This window comes from Anoplopoma fimbria, chromosome 5 (genome assembly GCF_027596085.1).
Source record: "Anoplopoma fimbria isolate UVic2021 breed Golden Eagle Sablefish chromosome 5, Afim_UVic_2022, whole genome shotgun sequence".
Classification (NCBI taxonomy): Eukaryota; Metazoa; Chordata; class Actinopteri; order Perciformes; family Anoplopomatidae; genus Anoplopoma; species Anoplopoma fimbria.
The window spans coordinates 7,395,588-7,414,597 of NC_072453.1; the positions used below are offsets into that span (position 1 = coordinate 7,395,588).

General features: G+C 40.2%; 1 protein-coding gene across 1 annotated transcript; it reads right to left on the reverse strand.

The window, feature by feature from the left end:
• Positions 1-707: 707 nt before the first annotated feature.
• On the reverse strand, positions 708-11,300 carry LOC129091550 (serine/threonine-protein kinase BRSK1-like). The gene is made up of 19 exons (XM_054599217.1): positions 11,216-11,300; positions 11,003-11,097; positions 10,691-10,776; positions 10,136-10,276; positions 9,674-9,790; positions 9,389-9,422; positions 8,915-8,983; positions 8,626-8,772; positions 8,035-8,066; positions 7,722-7,886; positions 6,738-6,835; positions 5,739-5,892; positions 5,547-5,607; positions 3,347-3,905; positions 3,071-3,119; positions 2,760-2,883; positions 2,216-2,426; positions 1,509-1,598; positions 708-907 (listed from the first exon to the last, which is right to left on the reverse strand). The coding sequence occupies exons 1-19, from the start codon at positions 11,298-11,300 to the stop codon at positions 708-710; spliced, it is 2,517 nt and encodes an 838-aa protein (XP_054455192.1).
• Positions 11,301-19,010: the final 7,710 nt, after the last annotated feature.

Sequence of the window (19,010 nt, forward strand, 5' to 3'; positions counted from 1 at the left end):
CTTTGTTGGTTTTCTTTACCTCAGGAGAAGACACTGCTGGAATTCTAGGATGTAGTTTCTCCTGAGAAAAATCAGGACCTTTTGTTCAGCTCATCACCACTCACTGAAGTGGGAGCAGGTCGCTAACTCTTAGGGTTCATCTGCTGAGATACATCTATATTTATTTCATTATGGACTTGTAATTGCATGTTGCTTGATAATGATATGAGTGCACTGGTTAATTTTAAGTGATCTTGAGAACCATCACAAGACTGTTATTTCTTTTTGGTGTCAGATACTGTATTACAATGATTATGGTAGACTAGCCTATCTGATCATTTCAGCATCCTTTAGCAGGCTGATTTGCTAACTGGCATGCACATTAGCACTTCAAAATTCCTAGTTTGATCTGTGAAGCTGTATCTATGATGGATAGCAAACTGCTCATTCATATTAATATTTTTTCATTAAAGGGGGATTCCTTAACACTTGGTTCTCATTTAAGGGTAGGAATCCTGGTGATCCAGAAGATCAAAAGAATCTTGAGTTGGAAAAAATAAGCGTGACGGGGAAAAGGCTCAATCCTTGCTATGGTCAAGCACCTTCAATAACTTAGTCAAGGAAGAATAGGAGTAGCTCATGGCTCGCAGGGATACTTGGAGATGAAGTTACACTGTCTTCTTTCCGATGTAGTTCAGGCATCCTGCTGCGTCGTCTCGCTTTCTATCCTACGGTTGGGACTGGGTTCCATTAGAGGACAGCAGTCGGGTTCTCTCTTTTGCTGAGCCTCTGCGCTGCAGAACTCCCCCGCTGCCGCCTATGCCTCCGCCATCTGCTCGGTCGCCCCACTCGCACCTGTCGCCCCCACCCTCGGAGCGCCTGGAGTTTTGGCGGGTGGGGGTCCCATGGGGCCGGCCGTTCTTCTCATCTGGGAAGGGATCAGCAGACGAGAACAGGAAAGTCACTCTCGACGTATACATGCTACAGTGAATGTAACGAAATGCAGCTGTGGGTGATAAAGTCGGGGGTGAGCCTTAAAGTTAGTTGTTCAATTGACAAATAGTCAGAGGCGGAAAATACCGTTCTTCTTCTGCTTTGGCCACAGCAGGTGATGGGAGCTTATGACCCCAAGAGCATTCTTAGCTAAATAAACAGAGTACTGTTTGAACCCTAAAAAGTACTAAGCCTGCATTAAAGAACATTAAGCAGACATACATGGGACTTAAAGCTGATTCCACACAAACCACCTCTTGAAATATATTAAAATCAGCTTGAACCTAAGATTAAATATGCATGTAGTCAAGAAGCTCATGGGATGGCTGATTGGTTGGTTTTGCTGAAAACGGCATCGTCCTATTCTGTAAATACTTCAAGACAATTCCAGCAAAAGGAAAGAAGTATTGTTCATGCAAAAGATAATTGTCTCAGCATTAAATAAGGCTACTCCTGTATGTACCTAAAAGACAAATTCAAAGGTGAATCATTTTTTTTAATCTGGTGGGTTCACAAGTGTGTAAAAGCAGTCTCACCAGTGAGGGCTTGCACCATGGGTTGATCATGGGAGCTGAGAAGCTGGGCTTGAATTGTTTCCACCACTCGTCTGAACCTGCGACTCGGACCTGTAGATGCACCAAGGCGACACAATATGATACTTGAGGTTTAGTACCAAAACCATAACTATACAATTTTCAGATCATATCTTGCTGTGTTTAAGATTATTATTATTACGCTTTATTTATTTTTTCTGTCACTTAGGCCACCAACTTCTCAGATGCATCACTGTCCATTGTGTACTCAAAATACAGCCTTAAAAGTAACAAAATGATGATTTCATTTAGGAAAAGTCTGATTTAGAGAATAAGTAAGCAAGACTATGGGTTTGACCATTCAGAGTCTGTTCCTTTTTTTATTTAAAGGAATAGTTTGACATTGAAGGAAATAATAATTGTTACTGGCAGTAAATTAGTTAAGAAAATTGTTACAACTCTCTATAAAAAGCTAAAGCCAGCAGCCTGTTAGCTTAACATAAAGACTGGAAACAGGATGAAACAGATTGTTCAACGGTACATAACTATTGGTATGGCTCCTCTCATATAACTCAGCAATTAAGCGCACAAAAATGTTAAACTTATATTTTCTGCAATCAAAACTACTTTCAAATTGTTTAAAGTCATGAAGTTCAAATCAGGTCCATATTGAGTGATTTAAACTGAAATTAAATTTGCGCTCCTCTTGCCTGAAATGAGGGTGAACGTCACGCTGTAGATTCCCGTCTCCCTCCTGCCCTCCCTCTCGGTCCTCTCCCTGTCTCGTTCCCTCTCGCCTTCGGAGAAAGCAATGTCCACCTGGAACTTGACGGGCTTCTGGAAGACGGAGGGGCCGCCGGAGGACTTGTACTCGGCCCGAAAGCTGGTCTGGGAGAGAACGCTGTGACTGAGTGATGGGATCTGTTTGGTAGGGAGACAGAGAAGAAGCAGAGAGACCGACAGACTTACGAGGCAGGAGAGGTACGGGGGCCAACGTGAGTATAGGGAGACAAAGGGTGAGGGTGAGGAGAAGGGAGAAAGAGTGAGCCATTGGTGAAAGCAAAGTGATCTATCAACGTGCCACGAGTGAGCAAGACTGAAATAAAGAGAAAGCTGAAATAATGAAAGAAATGATGTGCGTACAGTATGAGAGTGCGTGTGAAGTCCTTTCAGCTTTTCCAGGGAGAGCCATGCTTTCTACATACGAGCTTTGATAGTGAGAGGAGTGAAAGACAGACCACAGCAGATACTCACAGACAGGAAGGCGTGGACAATGTCCGCTTTGACAGAACTCAGAGGTTTGTCTCTGATCACCACAAAGATCTGCTCCTCTTTCTCCAAGCCGATGAAGTTCCCAAACCACGACTTCTTAGCCAGCCTGGTAGCCAGACAAAAAATATATATATATATAAAATATATATAAAATATACAGTAGGAGCAGATACACAGAGCCATAGAGAACTTCCAAGAGCACAAACACACAGATTTATTAAGTGAAAACAAGCGAATGCTCAGTTCCTCATTTATTTGTTTCTCATTCATTTATCTCAAGGAGTGTGACTTACTCAGGACTGGATTCTGGTGTTAGACTGGACATGTCTTCTGATGTAGGAACTGGAAGAGACAACTCACTATTAAAATTCAAATCTGTGTGCAATACTAGATCTTTATAGAAGTCTGGATTAATCCATGCCGAAAAAGAAAAGTGTAAAAACTGGGGAACATGTTTGAAGAAACCTCATCAGTTTCTTCACTTTAGTATTTTCCATACCTGTGCAGATACCGACGCATCTGTAACAACAGGACGCCCGCATTATACTGAGGCAAACTACAAAACTCACCTTGCAGTTTACGGCGATGGAAGCGGGGTGAGCCCAGCAGGTTGTTCTTGAAAGAATTGAGGCGAGTCCTCCAGTGGGCAGAGCTGCTGGCCGCCATGCCGCTACCCCCTCCAGGGCTGGAGGGTGGGGTCAGGGAGAGCGAGCCTACCCCTCCCCCTCCCTCCGCCCGTGAGGAGGACGAGGACGAGGAAGAGGAGGGCGGGGTGGAGGAGGGGTGGTGAGGGTGGTGGACAGGGGTGCCCAAGGGTGTGGGCAACGGAGAGCCCTGGGGAGTTACCTGCGGCACAGAGTGGGCAGAGTTTGGGTAGAAGCTCTTAGTCACTGACTTTAGGACAGAGGACGAGGGGAAGAAGAAACGAGGGATGGGTGACAGGAGCGGAGAAGGGGAGGGTGAGCGGGAGGATGGGTTGTGCAGAGGCAGGGACTTGATGGGCTGCAGATGGGGCCGGTCTGCTGGTCCCTTGGTGGGCAGGGTCTGGGTCTTTGGGTTGGGGAGAGCTTTGGGCTTGTCATGAGCCCGTGCTGAGCGAGGAGTAGTGGTGTTTCCCTGTTTGGGCTCCTTTGTGAGGAGGGAAGCGGTGGCAGAGGTGACGTCTGATTGGCTGAAAGTGAAGACGGGGCTTTGATAGGACTGGGGAGTGGGGTTTGTGGGGTGGGAGAGATGGATAATAAGAAAGAGAGGGGATGGAACATGGAGAAAGGATGGAAATGAATATCATGCTTCATGACAAAAGAGTGCATCTTGTGAGTAGTGAAAGTGTCAAATGCAATACCATCAGTGCTGACAATAAAAGCTATCATTTTGGCCCTTTAGTCTTTTGTGCCATTTGTATGTTATGTGAGTGAGTTTAGTGACAGTTGTGGTAGTGACATGGTTACCAATGCAGTGACATAGGACAGTGGCAGTGAAGGTGTTAATGTTCAGTGATTACTGGAGAGTTAAGGTTGCTTAATTTACCATCTATAGTATTTCAATGCAGTTTAGAACATGAGCTAACCAGAAAAGCAAATTAACACATAAACAGAAATAAATTATCTAATTTAAATGTCCCATGTTATATTCTAAACAATTGTATTTACAACTAGTTCATGCATGGTGAGGAAGACAAGTGATATGAAGACAGAAGAAAAATGCAACACAGATCTCCTGTTGTGTGGGAATAAATCTCGGGAACTGGTATTGTGATGATGTGCAAAATGGCCGAGGAGCTTGATAAATGGATATTTAAGGCGGGTTGTGTAGTCTGATAAAAATAGTCAAAGCAGTTTAATGACGGAGTTGGCGATACGAGCAAAGAACAGTTGCTTAAGTAATCACAGCATTCTGATTTCATAGTTTGCAATGTCATTAGTAACACAATCAAAATTACACAAAATCAGCAAAACACATGTTTATTCAATGTAAATATGCTTCCTAAAGCTTATCTTAAGCTAATATGGGGACATCTGGACAGTATATCATTGCTGAGCTGCAGTTGTAGGGATAGTAACTAAGAGGAGATTCTGTAATCCCAGTTTACCCCTTAAAGACTTTCAAAGTCCTCAGATCTCGGTACTGTTCATACTTCCCAACATGCTGCTTTGCTATTGGGAGAATTAGAGTGTTTGTGGTTTTCACATTACATAACTGAAAGGTGACTGTGGATCACACATTACAAAATCTTTCACCAAGAGGAACCCCTTGAGTATTTCTGGTCTCCAAACTATGTTTTGTGTTGGCACACATGTTTAAGAATAATCTGTTTAACATGTCTTTACTATTTATAACCTGTTCCTCTAGGTGCAACCACAATTTTGGTACATGTTACACACAAACACATAAAGTAAAGTTCCTATTTTTACAGGCAACGCCTACCCAAGGTTTCCCCAAGCCAACACCAAAGCCCTGTGATCTGGGGCTTTTGTTGAGGGTCTCCAAGAACTTTAAACAAGTGGAGAATCAGGGCTTAAGTCATGTAGTGTGAACTGGCCATTAGGATGGGATCTTCTATGAAATTTTAAGCTCAAATTTGAAAAATCCCTAATCTATGATCCTTTAACTGTCCCAAGTAACAGGAGGAAGTAAATAATGCAAATTAATGTTGAAATTCAGTATTTTATAATGCATGCTTTCAATGCATCATGTTCAAAGTGCAGGTAATCATAGCATCAGCAACAGTTAGGTGTACAGTTTGTTAAAAGTTGGCCAACAGGCCCTTACCCTGGGACTGCTGAGAGGGCTGGAGGAGAGACCAGTCGATGCTCCACTGACTGAGCGAGACCTGACAAAGAGACCAGAGGTCAGAAGATCCTCAACAACAACAGAGTATAACCACCCAAAAACTGTGGCCATTCTTGGTATGCATTATTTTGAGTGTGTTTACTGTATCTGTGTAAGTATAACATACTGTACCTCTGGCTGTGTGCAGCTGTGTCCAGGGCCCTGCGAGGCGGGGTAGGGGACCCCTGTTCAGTAACACTCAGCACCTCCAGACTTTTCCTCTCAGGGCGACAGCGACCGTGGCGCGTCAGCATCGGAGAGTCCACACGCTTTCGAGGAGGGTCAGCTGTGGAACACCACCATGAAGTTATGACAGGATTAACCAACATTAATCAGCAGTTTAATTAAAGCTTATGTTAAAGCCACATTTTTTTATATTTACATGACATGTTGTGCAACTGCCATAATGAAACAAGACCACTCTCAAAAAGATGGTATGTTTCTCTTTGCCTTCGTCTTCATAATCTCACTCCCCGAAGTCACTCTGTCACTGTGCATTTATTTTCTCTTTTGCAGTACTTAAAAGAATGATTATGCTGAAAGTGATTTTTCCACAGGCCTTTAGCTCACTGCACCATCTGTGACTGTGATAAACGTAGCGTTATTTACACTGCAAATTTAGCTGCCTTCTTCCAGTTTTGTCACATAGAGAAATCTTGCAGATGTCTTGCAAAGTCTGGTCTTAATATCGTAAAACACAATTAGGAATTATCGTAAGTCAAATGTTACACATAGTTCCGTAAAATTCATTCATTAAATCAATCATTAAATAATTTAAAAAACAAAACTAGAGTGGCTTTTGCCAAAAAAGTCAAACCCAACAAGAGGGCACTAAAAGGGCCATTCATTCCAGTCTGTCTGTTTTCCATATTGCTTCATGTTTCATTACTAATGGCGGAGAACACAATGATTGATTTATGGGCTAATGCCCAATCAGTGTAAAATATTTCATCCAAAATGGAATAATGTTTAGCTAATCATCTCAAATAATCCCCAATACATTGGCAGAGGTAATGAGTACCTGTGTATGGCACCAGACTCACAGACTGCAGAATAATTGCTTCACAGAAACTGGCCCAGAAAAGCAGGTCCCTCCCTTCAGTGGTTCCCTCCTGCCCCCTAGTGACTGACCTACGTCATTGCGCGGTGGCAGATCCTCATCCTCATAGCTTGGGTAGCGCTCTTTCCTGTCCAGCAGCAGGTAATAGATCATTTTCTCCTGGTTTTCTCTGAGAGAAACAGAGAGAGAGAGAGAGAGAGAGACACTCATTGGTCAGATGTTAAGATTGGGAAAGAATAATGTTGAAAGGAGCAATATGGTAACTATAGTAGGAAACCCTGCTAAAGTCAGAGTAGAAAACATTAGAAGGTTTTAGTGACCACACTGCACAGCAGCAAGACTGAGTGTTAACAATTCATTCTTTAGAATTGATGTTTAAGTCTTGATACACTTCTCTCCACTAAAACATATATTTATTGGAACAGACTGGAGAGAATTGTCACCTTGGCCTCTAAACATATGGCTGCATACTCCTGCTCTTACTATGTTCTCTAATAAGGTATGTTCAGGGGCTGGATCCTCCAAAGGCTGCAGTCCTCGACTGAATACGTCATAACAACAATACACAGACTTCTTGGGGCACAAACCTGCGCGTCATTTGAAGCCCTCAATGTCACTTTGTTGTGACAAGGAGCACCTGACAACACCATGACTTTGATATTTGTGAGGCTAGATCCCTCAGCTTCTAGTCTGTCCACCATCTTGCATGATTTAACTGCAAATGTCTGCTCACAATACACAGGGGTCAATAAAAAGTATACATGTATATGGCTGTATGACTACAATAAAGTAACAACTAAGTTGGTGTCCAATGTACTGTATTCTTATATATGTATCTTTTTTTTTTTTGCTCCCTCATGTATGTAGATGATATAGTCCTTCAATATAATACTGTTTTTAAATGATACCATACCATAGCAACATAACTGACCATTATAAGTAAAGTAGTAGTGGTTTTATTAAATGGCTACTGCATTGCATTGTGTTTAAGTGTTTCAACTTCCCTGGTCACTCAGCGTACAATTGTGCACTGTGAAACATAGAAAGATACTTACTCTTCACATTGCAAATCACGTGTGAGCTTGCCTCGGTCTCGGAAACAACCCAGCGAGTGCATGCTGTCCAACACATCTGGGTCCAGCTCAGTCAGGGACAAGATTCGCCTCACACACACTCGCCTGGGAGGAGGCTGCTCAGGACACGGCTCATTACGACCACCCCTGGGAGACACACACACACACACACACACCACAATGAAACACACGTGCATGACACAGATATAGTGTCAATGATTAAATAGGACACATCATCGGTATAAATTAGTATTTCATTCAACGGTCAAGTATATACAAATTTTTAAATACTCACTGATACCAGGCATGTTTCTGGATCACCTCTAGCTGTAAAGGGTGACAGGGCAGTCTGTTAACAGCCAGATGGCCACAATGCTTTGCTGTGTAAACATCTCACACCAGATACTTTTCATGCATGCTCAAGACACCTCATCAGTTTTTAATTTTGTACATTAAAAATCACAATTTGCATCCGTCCTGTTGATTTCTGATGTCTTTGATCCTGCGCCTTAAACACACTGATGATGTAATCACCCAACGTAAATGCAACTGTGTGTCTAATCCATGTCAGCTATGATAAACAAAATGCTAGAGCGCAGAACCAGCTGCAAAGTACACAAGTAAAGAAAAGCGGGCAAATCTAAAAATGAATCAAAAGTGAAAATAATAATGACTGCAGTCCAATTGGCTGCTCTTTTAATTCACATTTATTCAAAAGGAAGGAATGAGAGGGAATCCCAATTCAATGTGGACAATTTAACACAGGAGTAAATCTGACTAAATTATATCTGGATACAGTCTGCTTATGAGACCTGGATCAATTCCAGGTGTTAAAGCAGCATTCAAACCCCCTGTGTATGAGCCTTGTGTGAGCAAAGTCTCATACCGTGAGCCTCTTTTCAGGGTTGACCTCAATCATGCCCTTGAGCAGAGACTGGCAGTCCGGGGGGATGAAGTGGGGCATGTGGAACACCCCACTCTTCACCTTCTCCAGGAGCTGGCGTAAATTGTCATGGTCAAAGGGCAGGGCACCCTGTAGGAGAGAACAGGGGAGGTAAAGAGGAAAAACAGATGTGAGAAAATAAACTTGACTTGAAAAGGGGAAACTAAGTTAAGACTGCAAACAAATAGAAATGGACCAAACTGAACTGTGAAAAATTGAGTAAAAGACCTACCACCAGTAGAGCAAATAGGATGACCCCACAGCTCCACACATCTGCTCTCCGGCCATCATATTTCTCCCCCTGCCAAAGACATAGTCCACTTCAATTCCACACTAACTATTACTACTATCGATCGATTACATTTAAGGCTTATCCATGGAATCTCAGTCTAAGGAAACACACTGTAATCCATTATAATCCTTAACACTGTTAAACCATCTTTTTGTTGATAGAACTAGATAATAGTTTTTCATGCTGAGTGCCTTCAAGAACATCTCTGACTAACGACAAGCCTTCTTTAAAACAACCGAAGTCACAGACTATATATTCCATTAAGATGACTAAATAATTGTTTTATGATTTTGAAACAGTCAATGATTCCTTTGTGTTTAGCTCATGTAACAAAGTATTTTCCACTAAAGGTATAATTTATTAACATAATTTGCTCATTTATATTCCAGGTACCAAAATTTGAAGAACACTTACCCGTATAACTTCAGGGCAAGCGTAATGTGGTGATCTAAAATAAAAGAAATATGTTACAAGCAACATTTCTATGCTTACAATTCTAGAGGAATTTGCAGGAATGCTCATAATAGTAGAACTAAAGCAGTAGAAAAAGCATTTAGCTTCTGTGACAACTCTGTACTCTTTATTGTTATATTATGTAATATGCATAGATTTACATTAATCGTGAAATACTAAATATGACCCTTTTTTAATATGTGTGTTCACAATATTATTCGACACACTCACAGAGCTAGTACTCACCCACAGCTGGTCTCTAACAGACTGTCTCCCACCTGTAGGGAGGCCATGCCAAAGTCAGCAATACGGATGTTGTTTTTTTCATCCAGGAGCAGGTTCTCAGGCTTCAGGTCTCTGTGACTGCAAAAATTACAAGAGATACTGTTAGTCCTCTAGTGCTGATTATGGCATTTTATCTTAACTGGAAGGGTTTGATAAATTGCCTTAAATATTGGTTCATGCAACACAATCACAAATATTTCCGCTACTTTACAACTTGATCAGCAGTCACAAAAATGTATTAAGGATTATAAGTGCCTGTAAAACATCAAGTCAGTATAAAAGAGGAATGTTTCAGGTACATTTTTGATGTTACTGATTAAGGCAGCTTCTGGATTATTCTGCCATGACACATCAAATTGGCATTGATTCTTCATTGTTTAAAGAGGTGAATTTTAAGAACCACTGCTCTCTGCAAAAACCAACCAGATGGAATGACTGTGGCAGAAATCCAAAGCAGAGATGATCTGCCTGAAGAACTTCCTGGCCTCTTTCGGAGTCAGCCGGCCCTTCTTAACCAGGTAGTCAAACAACTCTCCTCCTGACACGTGCTCCAACACCAGGTACCTGCCAACATACAGGGACAACAGTGTGATCTAAAACAATAAATCTAACCTCATACACTACTAAACTGTAAGATACCATCAATGTATGATGTTGGATTCTAGGACCACAATATTGAGATGAAATCTTGCAATTCATCATTTTTTACATAATCACTTATAGACCTGCCTGTCTACACCAACATCTGTTTTATATCAGTGTTAAAGCATTTTGGCAAGTATTTTTTCTTAAGATTAATCAAAAACTTGCCAGAATAATTGTAGGAGATGAAGGAAAAGTTAAATTAGAGTGAGAGATTAGTGTAGTTCTTAGAGTAATATTTATACCCATCCTGCTCAAAAGTTCAGTATTCACAACAAGAAAGAGCATGAAGATTGCGCCAGTCGTGAGGCTCTTTTGAATGCAGAGGGAACTCACAGGTATTTGTTATTCTCGTAAACATCATGAAGCTTCAACACATGCGGATGCTCAATCAGTTTCAGAATGGCAATCTCCCTCTCAACCTGGTTGGAGAGAGGAGACAGATGTAAAGAAAAAGAGATGAAGCAGAGGACACAAGCCAGACAAGAACAACGTTTTTCTAGCAACAGAACAGAGGTTAATTTATAAACTAAAACAGAAGTTAAATTTAGATAATATGGAGCAGTTTGTGTATTGCATAAAACATCTTATTATAAACACAATTAGCATTATCGTCACAGCAACGACCTCAACAGCGTCACACTGTACCTTCATCAGCACTGACTCAGACAGCTTCTCTCTGTTGACTATTTTGATCGCTACCTTCTGACCCGTAATACAATGGACCCCGAGCTTGACCAGTCCTGAAAAACACAATGAGAAAGAAAAAAATAAGAGACAGATAAGACATGAAAGAGGCACCATCTGCAGTATACATTTTGACATGAAATAGCAGTTTAAAATGCAGTTTGTTGTACTCACCTGTCTGTCCCTTCCCCAGCGTTTTTTCCAGTCGGTAGGGCCCAACATATTGAGCTGACTGACTTAGAGACAGTTCCTTACTCATACTGCTCTTGCTGGAGGCTAATACACTACTAATACTGCACAGTGGTTATTGCAATCACTGTGATTTTATACAGCTTACACAGTTACGGTGGGATACAAGATGGTGCTCAACTGAGAAGAAGGACTACCTTTTATTTCAGTGATAACACCCTGAAGTTACAGGATGAGCATGTGAAAAATGTAAAAGTCAAACTGGTGGTGATTTACTACATCTGGATGATTAATGAGCATTCTTTATCTAAACCTGGTTAACACACAAAGATAAATATTTCTGCCTTTTATTTGGATCTGAAGCACGGTAAACATGTATAACGTTGATATTTAACAAAAAAAAAAAAAAACAGCTCGCTAGTGGTTGATAAAAGCAGAGAAAGTGAGATGGCATTAAGTTCCAAAGCTGTTTTATTCGTTAAATGCTGACCAATACCCTAAAGATAAAGACCACACCTGTACATTAGCTTATCTGTATAACACACGTATGACGTTAACTACATATGACGGTTAACAAGGGAAATTATCGCGGAGTAACCTCAACGTTACGACGCTATTAGCCTTAAAACAACCAAGAAATTCACGTCTGCCGCAAATATGTATATTCTTTGCCGGTTGACACTAATAATAAAAAAAACGTCAAATAGGTGAATTGTACGTCAGCGCTGATGATTAAATCAGTTTTATTCTCTCTGTCAGGCCTGCTTCACAGGTGCAATAACATGCTAGTGTAGCCTCGCCGCCGCTCTCCCACACAGCAGCGAGGCTAGCTGTAGCCTCAACGCCTGGACCAACGGCCGTCGCGCTGTCAGAAAAACCGACACCTCCTGAAGTTCCTAGGCAACGCCAAACGGTTAGATTGACCACACGGCCGCCGCATTCTCACAATATCTCCAGGTGAAGCGTGTGTTCCTAACGAAACAACCATCTTTTAGCGAAGTCCTCCCCCTCCCTGTCTCTCTCCCCCCACACCCGTCTCTCCCTCTCTACATCACTGCAAGTAGCGGATCACAGCATCTTCTCCTCTCTCTCTCTCCTTTGGCGTGTCCTCCTCCCTCACACAGGTTACAACTAATAAAGCACGCAGATTACCCCGCACTGTGCTCGACCTTCTTACCCCCCCTCACTTCTGATAATAGTCCACGCAGGGTAAAGGCCCCCCGTGTTATACTCCCTTCGGTTGTTCTTGCCGTAAATCGATATTTTCTCTCTCTCTCTCCTCTTCCTTCCTTCGTCTCACTCGCATCAGCATCCGGGTCCCACTCCCTCTCCATCCACTCTCCTCTCGCCTCTCCTCCCCCGCCCTCCTGCTGATCATCTTCCCTCAAAATACGCTTATCTCTGCATCCACCTCAGCACGGTGGCCACACTGAGGGCCCCGTGCATTGTTGCGGACACCCCCCCTCTCTGTTATTATGTAAGGCCTTTGTAAACGTCGCCAGAGGCAGCGGATGGGACGCTGCTTGTCAGGGGATGCCGCGGTGCTTAGGCCCTGCTCCGGCCTTTATCCACCACGTGTGTCCCACAGGTGGTGGTTTTAATTGAATAGAATATGATTATATATATATATAGGATGCAAGTTAGAGGTGTACCTCGGATACTTGAATGGCATGTGGGGTATTCTATGTTAGTAACAATGGCACAAATACTCATACTCCATTATGAGTTACCAGTGCATGGAAGTCACTTAATTGTAGCCTACACCATACTTAATAAATCACTTCTTAAAACACATTTTTACAGGATGGCTTTTGTGTGATGTCGTTTTAATGTTTCGTTTTCATTTGGTTTTAGTATTTTATCTTATATTCGTTTACTATATTTCACTTGATTTTATTTATTTTGTTCGTTTATTTGATTGTCACTTGTTATTTCATTTCATTTCTTTGTTTAGTTTTATCCTAACGATTGTTCTTAATGTTTTTTCTATTGCACTGTTTTGCTGGCTTGTCTGTCGAAGCACTTTGTAAACCTTGTTTTTAAAAGGTGCTATATAAATAAAGTTATTATTATTATTATTACTTTACTTAAGTACTTTTTTTTAAAGGCTACTTGTACTTTTTCTCATTCATATTTGAGATACAAAACATAATTAATTGTATAGAATTGAATGCATTGTTATAGGTCAAACTACCCAGCAGTATGTCATGTAATTCAAATGAGCTCTAACTTGACCAGCTGTAACATTAAAACATCGCCTAATGCATTCATGAAACAATAATGCAATTATGATACTTATAACACAGTGAAAGGAAGCATTTTGCATAATGAGTAGTTTTATAAGCACATTCTACTAGTAATGCTACTTTTACTTGCAGTTAACAGGCAGGACTCTTAACTGAATTCTTGCATTACTAACCCTGTCCGTTACAAGTAAAACTCCTGCATTCATAATCATATAACTCAAGTACAGATGTATTAACAGAAACATTTACAAATGTAAAAATTAAAAGTATGTTGTTAAATGATCAATGTTGTGAGCATTTTGTTTTGTTTTGAGCAATTTGATCCCCAAATAAATGTATTAAATTTCATAAGATGACCATATGTTTGAACTCACTGTAAAATCTTAATGTTCAAAGTTACTTTTAAAAGCTGCTTATAAATTTGCTGCTGTAAAAATGTAATTATTTTTACACCAGTAAATTATTTCCACATTAAACATTGTTTTAATGCCTGCTAATGGGCTGTTATCCCCAAAGATATGTAACAGTAAATAAAGCAAAACAAATATTCTGAAGAGCACATAACGGTTAAATAGGGGCGACCCATCCCCCCTCCTCATCTGAATAGGAAACTGAAAGACAAGTGTTAGGTGCTGTTTTAAACTGATCATTTTTTTAAAAAAGGGTATGTAGGACATTTGAATGTATCATCTGTAAAGTGCCTTAAAAAATCTCTCAAATCTCAATTTGAAATGTTGTGTGTGGGCGGATAATTCCCCAAAGCCCATCTTCATCTGCGCATAGCTGGTTGATTTACACGCAGCCAGCAGGATTTGTCTCCAACCACAGAGCAGAAATAGAACAGGAAACATACTCATCCTACTATTATCTGGTTCATTCTGATGGGACATATTTGGGGGGTTTTTTTTGATCAAAGTACGTCAGTGCAATAAAAAAATAAGTAGGCCTTAATCAGCGCCATATTGATAAAGTCTACATCCCTTAAAAGACAATAACAAACAAGTCTACATTTATGACGGATACATGGAAAAATCCCACTTTTGGGGGTTTTCCTATCAGAAATAATGTAATTGATGCAACAAGGGTGTCAAAGTCTCCCTTAGTTTGCAGTTGTTTTGAGGACAGAATGAAGTTTGCCTTTCCATAAACCTAAAAACATACATGTATACCCACCCCCTTTACCTAAGTTTTTTTTCACAGTTGAAAGTCAACAACTAACTCTGCTCCTTCAAGTGAATTATGTCTCTCCAGAGTTTGATCCTGAACTGCTCTGTCCTCTAAAATCACATGGGAGTTTATTCTGTAACACACAGTTTGTGAGTAAAACCCTCTGGTTCCTAAAAACCTTTTCCTCCGGTCTGCTGAAAACAAGGACCTCCGGAAAAACGTCTCTTCCAGGTCCTTTCACCAGTCTACTCTTTGTGCGTTCAAGCCCAACATTCATTGCAAGAGCTCCGACTGTGATAAGTGACATTAAACTGCTCAGTGCAGAAACTAATGTGAGGATTAAGCAGAGATTAACAAACTGTTCTTAATTCCATTAAAAGTAGTTCTTCCACGTAGAAGCCTGTGCTCGGCCAGTGGAGAGAATTCAGCAGCCTGTACATCTTAGAGTTTGGGAACGCAACAGAACTGGCTGATATAATAACATCTGTGATTTTCAAGACAAAAAATACACTGTGTGTGTTAAATGGACAATATTTATATTTATTGTTGTATTTATTTGTTGTATTTTTGTTAATAAATATGTTCCAGTGCTTAGGTCATCAGAGTTGTAGTTGCATTTATGTAGAAATCTTTCACATTGAAATAAGTATGTAGCATCAGATGCGCAGTATCATCATCCCCAGATGGTTCGGTCCAGGGCATTAGCAAGGAAAGGAATGCTGGGAAAGTGGAGGGATTTGATCAAGTGAAACTGTGATTGAAAAAGAAAGAAGATGGGAAATGTTATGAATTTGCAATAGCATAGGTAGAATATGTGACCAGATATGTGATTCAAATCACCCAAGATAATAACATTTGGCCCCCAAAGTACCTTACAGCAGACAGTCTCTAGTTTTTATGGATTATACGAAATAAAACATGGAAAACAAAAGATTGAATATTCCTTCACAAAGTCAGTAACGCAAATGTTATGAATGGAACAACTTATCATTTAAAAATTACAATTTCACAATATCCATTTGTCATTTCAACATCCAGTTTTTCTTTTCCAGTTCTTGAGATGTACAATACTTGTTTTTTGTTTCTCCTTTAATCTTGGTAAAAATGATCTGCCATATGATTCAGCCTTCATATCTTAATGAAGTCACTAATGAAGCCTGGCTATCTGCTAGTAAATTAGTAAAGTGATGATACAAAATGCCATGAAACACCTAGGAAAATTCTAAACACATTTCACCTCAGTATCAACTGACGGCCTGACTAGCTTTGTAAGATTACTGTATTCTGGTTTACAGGCACTTATCTGCGTAACACCACGGGACTTTTATGTTTTATGACTGGTTTATGACTCTTTATTCAGGAAAACCAAAAACAATGATAATATTTTGTATTCATTTGTGTGAACTTACATTTGATTAAGATGTACTTACTTGTACCTTTTGTATCATGATCCCTCAGACAGTGTTTTTACACAGGCCTGGAAGGCATCTATCAGATCTTTACAGTTTTCCTCTCCCTTTTCTCTGACACTGAAACACAAAGCTGGGTTTACAAACACACTTACCACTCACTGCACATGTAGCTGGCTTATCCTCTGTGGCATATAACTTGGTTTCCTTTATAATTGTTAAATGGTCACGTGAAATAAATAAACACATTAGTGGTCAAATGACTCTGTGGAGAAACATGTGTGGAGGATATAAATAATACTCTACATTCAGTCTACGTGTGCATCAAATGGATTATTACAGTTTAGCCTGATAATAAAATATCTGAACTCAAACCCCCCAACAGCTGCTTCTATCTGCATGTGTTGAAGTACGAGAAGAAGATTGTGTAATCTGTGCAGCAGCTCCACAAACACTAATCACAGCTGCACGTGGACACGCACCGATCGTCTGTCGCTTCTTCATGTAACAAGACCCAACAGCCTGGAATGTGCTGATGCTCTGCAATAGGTCATACATGTGTAAGTCTATTTTGAACCTCAGGTGTATTTGTGCTTCTCAAGACATGTAGGTTACTGTAAGAGCCCTCTGTAAATGGCATTACACAAAGTCCTTTGATGTTGAGTAGATTTACTGAAAGTTGTGAACAAATATTTTACATTCATTCTAATTAGAATTACAAGTTGAGCCCCAAAAAATGAATAGGAATACACTGGAAGTCCTGCATAGTGGTCAGTAATGATGACTGAGAATGGACACAAAGTGGTAATGGAAAATGACCAGTATTTAGTTGAAACCAAAACAAAGTTAACAAATCATCTTTATGGGTGCAAAGTTAAACAAAGACACTCTGAACTGGCACTTAAACTCACCAAAGACTGCCACACTGACTGGAGAGAATTTATTGTAAGTATATTTGTATTATTACCATTTCCAGCATATCTAATTATACATCATTCCTGTCATTACTCACCATTTGTCAACATCATCTTTGATAACCTGGCATGGTGCTGGCATAGCTTCATCAGAGTCTGGCATTTTGACAGATAAGAGCTGGAGTTTTTTTTATGGTGGTGCGTTGCTGCAAGAGCTGCAGTCAAGTGTGGTTACAGATTGGTGACAGAGATAGAGGGGGAGAGAGAGAGAGAGAGGGAGGGGGGGAGGAGGCACAACCATAATGGTGTGTGATGAACTACAAAGAAATCAGTCATCTGCAAGAGATTATTCTGTTTGATTTGAAATTCTTGCTTTAATTTCTAGTCTTACTATTTATTTATTTTTGCAAAAATGTTTAACGGTGTTCTGTGTCTTTGCTCCTTTCTCTTAATATACCATGTCTCTGATATTATTTCCCATCTATTGGTACATTAGCCAATATAAATGAGGTATTCCTGAATGCTTTCATTCTTGTCCTTTGTTTCACCGTCTTTCTAATGAATATGCAGATAGCTGACCTTTTGAGTCAAGCATCATGCATTACAAAGACCTCATAATGCATCTAAAATACTCACTACAGGGGCCGGTCTTTTCCTGAAAAGAGATGGGAAAGCCTGATTTTGTATTACACTGCTTTGTTGGCTTAAGAGGTTGTGGGGTTATAGCATTTGTTACACCTATTAAATGTTGACTTAGCATTGAACACGCTGTTAAAAAAAAGATGCAACTGATAGTCTGTTAAGAATCCAGAATTTAAAGGATTTTAAAGAATAAAATAAAAGCACATGTGGGTAGCATTAGTGAGGTTAATCCCTATAGGAACATACATTTGTTTCTGAACATACAACTCATCTTTCTGTCCCACAGTCAAAGGTCATTCGTCATTTTAAATGGCATCTGGAAGACAACTTGAAGCACCTTTTCCTAATTCTGAATGGTTAGAGAGCAAAACAAGATGAACGTAAAAATGGCAGTTGAATTAATACGAACAACTGAGCAATGTTTCAATAAATAAAAGGTAGGGCCTCTCAAACAAGATACTGTTAATAAAGGGAAGTGAAACCTTTAAATATTAGTATCATTTAGACTAAAATAGTGATTATTTAAAGAAGGAAATTACAGCAAATCAGAACAATCCCAAATGTATTGCAAAATATGATATGCGACTGCATCACTTTATTCTCTACAGTTGCAGCTCATTCATAATTACACAGGGGGAAGTCTTAAAACATCAAATGATGGGAGACACTTTGTTTTCCATGGTTTGGACATATGACAGATGCAGTGTCAAAAACGTAAAAAAAAGTTGAAATGGATCAAATGTTGTAGTCACGAAGCATTTATAGTATTTTAGTAACAGAAATTAACTTCACCACTAGGGGGCAACAAAAACTACCCATATATACATTTCTGGACAAATGGGCCTCCAGAGTGTGGACATCATTGTTACCTATAAGCAAAAGAGATCACATTATGTTCCTCAATATTAACTAGTTTGAATGCCAGTTCAGGTATTTAAAACATTTATCTTGGTTGGTGTGTGCAATTGGAGACATGGTTAATATGATTGTGAAAGCAATTACAGTCTCAGAAAAAAATCCTGATCAAGATAGGAGCATGAGCAAAATCATCTCTCTGTTGTCAGCTCCCAGTGAATCCTCCTCCTCAGTAATGACCATAAAATCAAGTGTGCCATCTGCTGGCGTAGACATCAAATGCAAATGAGGTTTGGCAGTACAGGTTCTCTAAATAAATGTAAAAAAGCACAAAAGAGAAAAAGGCTTAAAACAGGTCTTGCTGTCTTAAGGAATGTTGGCATATGCAAGGGAGAAAATACCCCTTATTTGCATGCCACTGATAACAGGCAATCTGCAGCCCACTTAATCTTCAGAGTGAAGGCAGGAAATGCTACTGCCTCTCACACAGGCTGCACGATTCGGATGTGAATTTGCAAAGCGACCGCTGAAGGCCTAGCCTATATAA

What these genes read in the sequence shown, in the direction of transcription:
- LOC129091550 (XM_054599217.1), bottom strand. Translation starts at nt 11,300, where the DNA reads ATGAGTAAGGAACTGTCTCTAAGTCAGTCAGCTCAATATGTTGGGCCC. An exon ending in TGCCACAGTCATTCCATCTG is followed by an intron (nt 9,791 to 10,135) that starts GTTGGTTTTTGC and finishes TAATTTTTGCAG; the next exon opens with TCACAGAGACCTGAAGCCTG. An exon ending in CTTGCCCTGAAGTTATACGG is followed by an intron (nt 8,984 to 9,388) that starts GTAAGTGTTCTT and finishes TGTCTTTGGCAG; the next exon opens with GGGGAGAAATATGATGGCCG.